The sequence below is a fragment of the Sinocyclocheilus anshuiensis genome, unplaced genomic scaffold (assembly GCF_001515605.1).
Source record: "Sinocyclocheilus anshuiensis isolate Anshui unplaced genomic scaffold, SAMN03320099.WGS_v1.1 scaffold117, whole genome shotgun sequence".
Lineage (NCBI taxonomy): Eukaryota > Metazoa > Chordata > Actinopteri > Cypriniformes > Cyprinidae > Sinocyclocheilus > Sinocyclocheilus anshuiensis.
In genome coordinates this window covers 2650125-2660654 of record NW_015536624.1, presented here as the reverse complement: position 1 = coordinate 2660654, position 10530 = coordinate 2650125, and the positions used below count along the sequence as shown (strand labels likewise).

At 33.7% G+C, this 10530-nt stretch overlaps 1 protein-coding gene and 1 pseudogene across 1 annotated transcript in view; both read left to right on the top strand.

The window, feature by feature from the left end:
• nos1 (nitric oxide synthase 1 (neuronal)) overlaps window positions 1–4078 on the top strand; it is a 60542-nt gene extending 56464 nt beyond the window's left edge. The window contains exons 26-29 of the mRNA XM_016507433.1: window positions 136–284; window positions 562–756; window positions 1504–1622; window positions 3421–4078. Coding sequence (XP_016362919.1) covers window positions 136–284; window positions 562–756; window positions 1504–1622; window positions 3421–3436 — 479 coding nt within the window. The 3' untranslated portion in view covers window positions 3437–4078. The remainder of the gene's footprint in view (window positions 1–135; window positions 285–561; window positions 757–1503; window positions 1623–3420) is intronic.
• Window positions 4079–8911: 4833 nt separating this feature from the next.
• The window catches only part of LOC107653255 (leucine-rich repeat-containing protein 74B-like), a 16035-nt pseudogene continuing 14416 nt past the window's right edge, over window positions 8912–10530 (top strand).

The window sequence follows — 10530 nt, the reverse complement described above, 5'->3', positions numbered from 1 at the left end:
TATATAATACTATTTTTTACAATAATAATAATTTGTATATAATTAAAAAAATTACATGTACTTACACTTTCACTAATATATTTTGGCATTTGTCATTGAGTTTAATCTTAATTTTGGCATGTTTTATTTAATCAGGAATTAAGGCATGCCCCATTATCTTGGTTTTCGGTTGTCGGCAGTCACAGATTGACCACATTTACAAGGAAGAGACCATCCAGGCCAAGAACAAGGAAGTGTTTAAAGAGCTTTACACCGCATACTCCAGAGAGCCTGGGAGACCAAAGGTTAGAATATGATGCCTTAGCAAATATTAGTGAGGATATTTCAAATCCATTTATAATCCAGCATTAGTGAGGGTTTAGCTAGCTGCTCAAGTGAATCACAGAGATTAATGGGAAAATGAAAAGTCTTTGATTTTCACTTTTGTTTTTTAAATTCAGCAAGCAAGGCAAAGCATTTCTGACTGATCAAATAACAGTGGAACCATGCCATGTGGCTCACAGACATCTATTTAGACTTTTACCTAACAATTTTTTCTTTTTTTTCAACTCGTCCTCTCAGAAATACGTCCAGGATGTGCTTCGCGAGCAGCTGTCTGAAACAGTGTACAAATATCTGCGAGAAGGAGGAGGACATATCTATGTCTGTGGAGACGTCACCATGGCCGGAGACGTACTGAAAACAGTCCAGCAGATCTTTAAACTGCATGGAAACATGTCTCTGGAAGATGCCGGCTTCTATATCAGCAAACTAAGGGTTAGATCCCACTTTTTTCCAAACTTCATACTGTAGTTAATGCTTTTTGGCCGTTTATTTAAAACTGTCTCTTCATATGCAAAGGTAAATCAAGTGCAAGGCCATCTGAGAAGTTCCAGGTTCCACTTACTTTTTCTTTTTTTATTTACTCATTAATTATTTGTAATTATTATTCTTTATTATTATTATTATTATTATGCTAAATATTGTTCTTATTTTATATATATTAACCTAGCGCCATAATTACATATATATATATATATATATATATATATATTAATGAAATGGTATTTTACATTAAATTACATTAAATTTTACGTTACATTTATAATTTTATGATTAATTAAGAATTTATCAGCAAAACTAAAGGTTTGATCCCACTTTTTCCCAAACTTCATACTGTAGTTAGTGTTGCTTTTCAGTAATTTATTTAAAACTGAGAAGTTCTAGTTTTGTTTTGTTTCTTTCTTTATTTAAATTTTATAGTTTGGTTTTATACATAATTTTTTAAAGAAATTAAATTGTATTTTTACATTTTATTTTTTACATTTTTGATTAAATGACAATTTATCAGAAAAACGAAGGGTTCCATCCCTCTTTTTTTCCAAACTTTATACTGTATTTAGTGACTCCATTAGGTCATTTATTTAAAACTGATCCTTTGTGTGCATAACAAAATCAAGTACAAGGTCAACTGAGAAGTTCCAGTTACTTTTTCAAATGGTTTTCTCCTCTTTCTCGTTGAAGGATGAGAATCGATACCATGAGGACATCTTCGGTGTAACCCTGCGCACTTACGAGGTCACCAACCGTCTAAGGTCGGAGTCTATTGCATACATCGAAGAGAGCAAGAAAGACACGGATGAGTAAGTCCTGTTTGCTTATTCTCCATCCGTACTCCTCTCACCTTGAGTTGCCTTGGGTTATCCACGCTTGTAGGAGGACCTTGTGCCGTGTAGATTACTGTAGATACAGCCTCTGGACCAGCATCACTGAATGCCAGCCGTAACCATAGAGACGGAGGCTGAGAAGAGGCTGCAGCGTAACAGGATTAGTGAGAAGAGAGTGGCTGTGCTATTCTCTGTTTGTGCTCTCACAGATAAGAGCTTGTTCATCGCACACTCGCTGTGAGAGCGGAGGGAGGGACAGAAGTGCTTTAACCGTAGTGCATGCTTAACTGGCCCTTTTGCCGGATGGCCACCGTAGTTCCTGAGAGGTGTCACTTATTTTGATGTTTTATGATGAAAGTCCTTGTGTTGGAGGACGAGAGCTACCTCACGGTCCATCGGCATTTGTCATCTTGTACTCTGTTGGATAGTGGGCAACATTATATATCATGAAATAATTAAATATCGGCATGAAATGTTGCGATTAATGCATAACGTTACAAAGAAATGTGAACTTAATTACGTACATTAAGCAGGAAAGGTGTTTATTTTTGAGCTGTCAATCGCTTACTGTTTTTAATGGAATTAGTTACATGATGTGCAGATTAATTAATCAAATTAATCGCAATTACAGCCCACGTTTACTTATGTAAAATGAAAAATGGCATGAAATAGGAAAAATACACTACTGTTCAAAAGTTTGGGGTTGGTAATGTTTTTAAAAAAGTGTTTTTGAAAGAAGTCTCTTATGCTCACCAAGGCTGCATTTATTTGATTAAAAATATAGCAGAAATAAAACATATATTTATGATTTAAAATAACTGTTTTCCATTTGAATAATATTTTAAAATGTAATATATTCCTGTAATGTAAAGCTGAATTTTCAGTATCATTACTCCAGTCTTCAGTGTTATATCATGAAATAATTAAATATCGGCATGAAATGTTGCGATTAATGCATAACGTTACAAAGAAATGTGAACTTAATTACGTACATTAAGCAGGAAAGGTGTTTATTTTTGAGCTGTCAATCGCTTACTGTTTTTAATGGAATTAGTTACATGATGTGCAGATTAATTAATCAAATTAATCGCAATTACAGCCCACGTTTACTTATGTAAAATGAAAAATGGCATGAAATAGGAAAAATACACTACTGTTCAAAAGTTTGGGGTTGGTAATGTTTTTAAAAAAGTGTTTTTGAAAGAAGTCTCTTATGCTCACCAAGGCTGCATTTATTTGATTAAAAATATAGCAGAAATAAAACATATATTTATGATTTAAAATAACTGTTTTCCATTTGAATAATATTTTAAAATGTAATATATTCCTGTAATGTAAAGCTGAATTTTCAGTATCATTACTCCAGTCTTCAGTGTCACATGATCCTTCAGAAATCATTCTAATATTCTGATTTGCTTCTCATGAATTATAAAGCAAAAGTCTGTCACTTTGATCAGTTAAGTGCATCCTAGCTGAATAAAAGTATGCATTTCTTTCTTCGATCAAAATATTACTAAACCCAAACTTTTTAACAATATTCTAAATCTTGAAAAAAAATTAAGTGCATCAACTTAATAAATAAATATAACGAATTATGAACATATATAAGTTGTGGAATAGATGCTTATGCAAATATTTAAATAATTTCAGCATTTCGTAATTGTATGTAATTTTATTATTATTACTGCAATTAATATATATACTGTATGTATACTCTTTCTACCCCCTTTCTCACTTTGTATCTCTTTTAATCTTTATTTTCTTCCTTTTACAGGGTGTTTTGCTCATAGTCACATTTTCCGTCCATATATCGCTGGTTTTTGCTCATGCTCTAATCAGCCAACCAGAAGCATGATGGGACACCAACCATGATTCACGAAAACTGTGCCAAGTTTGTCTGTTAAAAAATTGTTCTTCTCTTTTTTTATGGAATATTTCATTTTCTTTGCTAGGTCTTGTTTGATGTGCATCTCTGTGATCAAAATCTGCATTAATACAATTACAGTTCACTTGAATTTCTGAATGCACTTTTTTATGTGTCTTTATGCTTTGTCCTGACTAATGGGCTGCGTGCACTTAGACATGGCCTGCCTTTTTTTAAGTGTAAGCAAGATCAGCGGCTTTCCTCATGTGCAACATGCATAGATATTGACTTTACTATCAAGAGATGGGACGTTTTTGGTTTGGATAGTGAGTCTCGAGGTTATTGTGCACGTTTGATTAAAGACCAAGTCTCTATCCATGCTAAAAAGAGAGGACATGCTCGTATCTACAGAAAGTGAATCTGTTTAAAAGAACCAAACATAGACCTTTTTAAGCAGAACAATTCACGCTGGCCTTAAAAAGTGGGTTCAGATCTCATTTTGGTCCATTTTGATTAATTTTGGTTTTGAAAGAGTCACAACCAACCATTTTATTAATTATATCATTAATTTGCCTTCTTTCTCTTCATTTTCTTCTTTTTTGTCTTCATTATAATATATTATTTAATATTCAATATAATAATAATAATAATAAAAATAAATAATAATTATTTTTATTATTATTATTATTATTAGTGAATATAAAATTATGTTAAAAATAGAAACAAGATGCCAGAAACGAACAAACTTAAAAACACTAGACATGTCAGTTGTTTATTTTATTATTTTTAAATAATTATGCGATTATTGCATGTTTACACTCGAAGTAGATTGGTCTCTCTAAGCGAGATCCCAATTCGTCGGTCATCCGACGTGACGTCTCCGTTCCCTCCTTCAGGGAACGAGGGTTACCATACGTAACCGAGACCTTTTTACATGAGAAAAGGATTAGTGGATGATTGAGAATGAATTGACTTATGTCAGCATGTCTAGATGGAAGACGAGTTAGACCTGTACAAAACCTCGCTCTGTTTATTATCGCTTCTAAATGAAACACACACTGCTAATTGACGCCACACTGGTTTCCATGCATCTGAACATGCTCAAGAGTTGTAACATGGTTAAATATCCCCTGAGGCTATTATATAACTGTTTTGTTAACAACTAGCCCTTAATATAGAATGAATTTGAATGGAATTTAAGGAAAAAATAGACTGGTTCTTTTTGTTATTATTTTTTTCTGATAAACCATTTAAAAACATCTTAATTTTGAAATGAATTCAGTGAATAAAACATGACTGTGGTTTTAAAGGGGTCATATGATGCGATTTCAAGTTTTCCTTTATCTTTGTAGTGTTACAAGCTGTTTGTGAATAGATAAGATCCCTGAAGTTGCAAACACTAAAGTTTCAAACCCAAAGAGATATTCTTTATAAAAGTTAAGACTCGTCCACGCCCTCCTAAAACGCCCCGTTCTAACACGCCCCCACATGTCTACATCACTGTGTGGGAAGATTTGCATAACACCGCCCAAATGTTCACGCAAAGAAAGAAGGTGTAACTTTGATTCTCGCTGTAGTATTGTTGCCGCTGCCGCCAAGTATGGTAAGGGTCGTAACATATCCGTCACACGCTTGAGGTATTCGGCCAATCAAAACGCACTGGATAGCTGGCCAATCACAGCACACCTCGCTTTTCAGACCGATGAGCTTTGTAAGAATCGACGCGTTTCAGAAAGGCGGGGCATAGAGGAGAAACAATAATGTACGGTATGTGGAAAATAATGTGTTTTTTGAACCTTAAACCGCATAAACACATTTCATTACACCAAATACACAAAATAATGTTCTTTATAGCAACGTCATATGACCCCTTTAAAGAAGACTGCTTGGATTTTAAAGCAACTGTATGCAAGTTGTTTACCTTGAAATATCAGTTTCAAAATCATTCTGATGAACTTATAATAAGGCAAATGACTTTTGAATTCTAATAAGGCACACGTCTGTTCTGTATTGAAAACCCATTTCATAAATAAAAAAACCCTCAATACATAAAAAGGTCATTGCAATGTTGTAATCTCATAATTAAAACTTTGCTTCTTGCATTTTTGGAAAGAAAACACAAATGAGATATGCACTTAGAATTCAGATTTTTTTTTTTTTCACAATTCCAGGTTTACATCACAATTCTTAGTTTATATCTCATCATTTTTTTTCTCAGAACTCTGCGTTAACCTCTCGCAATTCTGACGTTAATTCTGAGATTATATATCGCAATTGTACATTTTATCTCAGAATTCCGAGTTTACATGAGTTTATTGAGTTTATAATTCATAATTCTGCCCTTTTTTCTCCGATTTCTGTTTACCTTGTGCAATTCCATTTAGTTTTTTTTTTTCACAAAAAAAGATAATTGCGACTTTTTATTTCATAATTATTTCACACACTTTTTTTCCTCAGTGTTGCGAGTATTATTATATCTCACAATTGCAAATTTTAAACTTGTGAGATATAAACTCAGAACTGAGATAAAGTCACAGTTAAAGTAAAAAATACTACAAAAATACACAAAACTACATACATTGGCTTTAAGATTGATCAAACTGAGATGAAACCACATTTATCTCGAGCTAACTGCAAGAAAAGTATTTTCAGGAGACTGAAAAATCTCTCTAGGTTGGTTCTTTTATGAAACGTCCTTGAAACTCTTATGAAAATGAACGAGGTGATGCACCTGCTTTGCTTTACTATACGTCCTCTATATCCTTTTTCCCCTGTTTCTCTGAGACATGGCTGTGACGACCCTTCTCTTTGACTCCAAACGGAGACCTGGATCTCTGCTTTAGATGGAGGATCAACCGTCGTAGTTGTTGTTTTGTATTAAAGGGTAACCGCTTGCAACAACGAACAAAAAATCAATGCGGTGCATAGTTCAGTTTTGCATGCAATGCCTTTTTGATGGCTTTGAAAGGACCGTTTTCTGGCAATGAATCCTTTAAGAAAAGTCACTGTTTTGCTTTCTGAAATGTACGTTCAGTCAGATCCTAGCCCGCTTCGGATTTGCTTTGAAAACTTTTGAGTTATGAGTGGCCTCCGGCATGAAAAATATTACATGAGGTAATTTGATTTTGAGGGACTTTGCTTTCTGTTGTCTTTCTGTAGGAGAATATTCTTGTTGTATGTACGCTGTTAACACTGAATGTTTCCCTCCCACATTTGGGTTTTGCACCGTTTAAACTCGAAAAAAGTATCACACACATGCATATGTTAAAATCAGTAAATATCTAATTCAATCATGACAACTCTCGGAACATTTTAGCATGGTGATGGATATGACAATGTTAATGTATTTGGTTTTGGCGGAACAGATCTGCTACGCTGCTGCTGAATTGCTGCTGCTGTTGGTTATTGCGGTAGTTGTAGATTATTGCTGCTGCTCCAAGCAAGTACAGGAACTTGCTACTGCCAATGCATATGGCGATACGGTGCCATGAGTATTTAAGACATACTGCTGCTGCACAAATAGCATATAAAATAACCCCGTTGCAGATCTATACAGGTGGAGCTGGGGAAGGTGGAGGGTTTCAGGGAACTCTGAAAGCGCGCTGCAGGAATCTCAAGTGAATGCTAGCCAGTCACATAAATGCAAGGCAGTAAGCTCATTGGCTGCATATGCAGCATGAACCAATCAGCTTGTGCCAAGTCGTTTATCTCTCTCAATATAATCAGTTACATTAACCCCCCGTCAGAATGCGCCATCTAGAGTTTCATGACTGAACTATATATATATATATATATATATAATATGTATGAGAATTTTTTAAGAATGTATTTTGATTATGGGTATTGATTTGGTTTTGTCCCTCTGAGTTGCTTGTAATGATATCTAATTAGTTTGGGGGAACCTGAAGCATTATTCTGAATGCATGATGTTACCGTTCTGTTTTCTCTTAACCTGCACTGTATCTGTTTAACTGTTGTGTCCTTCCTCTGTGACTGGACGGAGAAGAAGTTTTACGGGGTTTTCTTTTCTCTTTTTGTGTTTGTTCTTTGCTGCTGCTAAGAGAAACTGTTCCGATCAATTTCTGCTGTGAATCTTCTATTGTGGAACTTCGAACATTGAAACATTTGCCATTTTAATGCATATACTGCAAGAACTTTGCATCTACTTAATAATAAAAACATTTGTATGTCAAGACTTTAAGTTCTTTGCCATTCTTTCTAAGTGAGGAAATTTTAAAAATATATGCACTGTGAAGTTGATTTAAGACATTTGTAATGCATGAAAGGATATGTGAATGGAAAATTTGAGGTCAGAGGTTGCACTTTCATGTCTCAGGAGATGATGGTGTGTTTCACTGAAATGTCAGTTTGGTTTCCTATTGAATTTTCTTGGAGAAACAGAAGCAATGTAGAGACTACATGGTTTACTTATTATTTATTTACTTTTTTTTTTAAATGTCAAATGTGCTACAACTCTGCAAAAGAAATATTAAATATACTTATATTTCATACATTTTAGATTAAAAATAAATGATATAAAGAATATGCTGTAAATTAAAGTGGTAATTATTATGAAATATTTAAGAAATAATATACAAAATGCATATTTTATGTGTGTGTGTGTGTGTGTGTTTAAAATATATATAAAAAATATTTAAATATGAATATAAATGTAATATTGCCATTACATTACAAAATAAGTATATGTATGTATGTATGTTGGTGTGTGTGTGTGTGTGTGTGTGTATTATATATATATATATATATATATATATATATATATATATATATATATATATATATATATATATATATATATATATATATATATATATATATATATATATATATATATATATATATATATATATATATATATATATATATATATATATATATATATATATATATATATGTGTGTGTGTGTGTGTGTGTGTGTGTAATTTTAGAATTACTTTAAATATAGATTTTTATAAGGTTTTATAGAGAGCAACTGATTGTGTAGTGAGGGAAAAAGATGTATGTTCTTTGTTTTATATAATTGTTTCTCTCTCTCACCGCTCACTGCAGAAACAGAGTGAGTGCAGCTTTATGAGAGGAGAAATGACACCATGGCAACTAGTCAAGAAAATAAATGATCTGAACAATAGCCCACCCTCACTGATCAGGCTCTGCAATTAGTCAAAGTGACTGTCGGTCAAATACAACCTTCCCTCAGAGCAGGTTAGTCTGGGCCAACAGGAGACACGACTGCACTGATTTGCTTTCTCATAGATTTGATTTTAAGGATATCGATCCTGTCTGGCTCGGGAAACCAGAGTGAATCGAATGTGATTTAGTTTGATCAAAGCATTCTCAACATTAATTTTGCAAACAATCACAAACTCACAAGGCATATAGAATGGTAGTGGGCAAAAAGGTGACAAAAGAGAGTATTCTTCCATCAGTGTGTGAAGATGACGGAGATGAAGGTGGAAAAGAAGAGGATTTGGGAGGAATCGCAAGCAGGCCAGTCAGCAGACCCAGGAGTCTCTACAGCAGAGGAAGTGTGGATGGCCAAGTGAGTGTCCCGGCCGTTTCATATGCTTGTGTGTTAGAAAACACATGATGAGGGTGTGTGGGCTTAATGCCATTTAGCCAGGTAGAAAGTTATTTTTCATTCAACCAATCAGATTTTATGGTTGGGGAATGAATAGGGTTTGGCCTATGATATTTTAAACACTGGTTGCTGACATCCCAGATCTCTTGGCACGTGTCCAACGATGTGAAAGAGGGGAGTGTGAATGTCATCAATGTGGTTCATGAACATTTTCAATACAATAAATATGCATGATTCTAGTTAGAAAAATGCCAACTTAATTTTTGAATGCCTAAAGTAAAAATAAAGTGTATATTTAATAGATGTTTCTTAACCCAACCACAGTCTAGCCACCATTAAAGCGTCTAAATGATATCAGAAATCTGAATAAAATAATACACTAATGTTCAAAAGTTTCAGGTCAATACATTTTTTTAATGTTTAATATAGCAACGATGTACTAAACTGATCAAAAAAATTATATTTAACATCAATTCTGTTCTTTCTATTTATAAAAAACATTGGAAAAACTGGTTTCCACAAATATATTAAGCAGCATGACTGTTTTCAAAATTGATAAGAAATGTTTGTTGTGCAAATCAGCATATTAGAATGAGTTTTGAAGGATCGTGTGACACTGAAGACTGGAGTAAAGATGCTGATGCTTTAAAATATTCTCAAACAGAAAACTTGTAATCATTTTAAATTGTAATAATATTTTCAATATTGGAGTCTTTATTGTATTTTAACTAAATAAACACAGCCTTGGTGACCCCAAAACACTTCTTTTAAAAACATTTTAAAAATCCACCAGAAACACCTGCTCTAGCATTACATTTTGATCAAATTATTGAAATGTGATTGGCTCCCGATCTGTCTTTTTAAATTTATTTATTTATTTTTGCATACCATTGTATAAAGTTTACGCTTTCTCAACTTTTTGATGCTCTCATTGCTTGCTTCGCTCCACTGTCAATCCCCCGCATGAGCCTGTCGCTCAGCTCCCATAGAGAATGAATTGTAAACGCCCGCTCATCCCAGCACCAGTGGGCACATACAGTAACTTTGCAACCCCTCACCACAAACCATCTGGCTTCATTCTGGTATGTGACCAGATTACAAAATCCAATAAATTCTGATAAATAAAAGCAAGTCCTTCCCTATGGTTTTTGTGCCTCACAGTATGTTTCACTTGGAAATGTGTCATATTGTAAGTAAAATGGCTTGTGAATGGTAAGATTGTGTGAAATTAATGTAAGTGTAATTTTTAACTAGAGAAGCAGAGTTTGCCAAAACAGCCATGGAATGTTGGCTTGACAAACTTTTGTTTGAAAGTTTTCAAAGATGTTTAAAAAGCCTTTGAAGTTTGAAGGTTTTTGGGCTGATAGATAGATAGATAGATAGATAGATAGATAGATAGATAGATAGATAGATAGATAGAT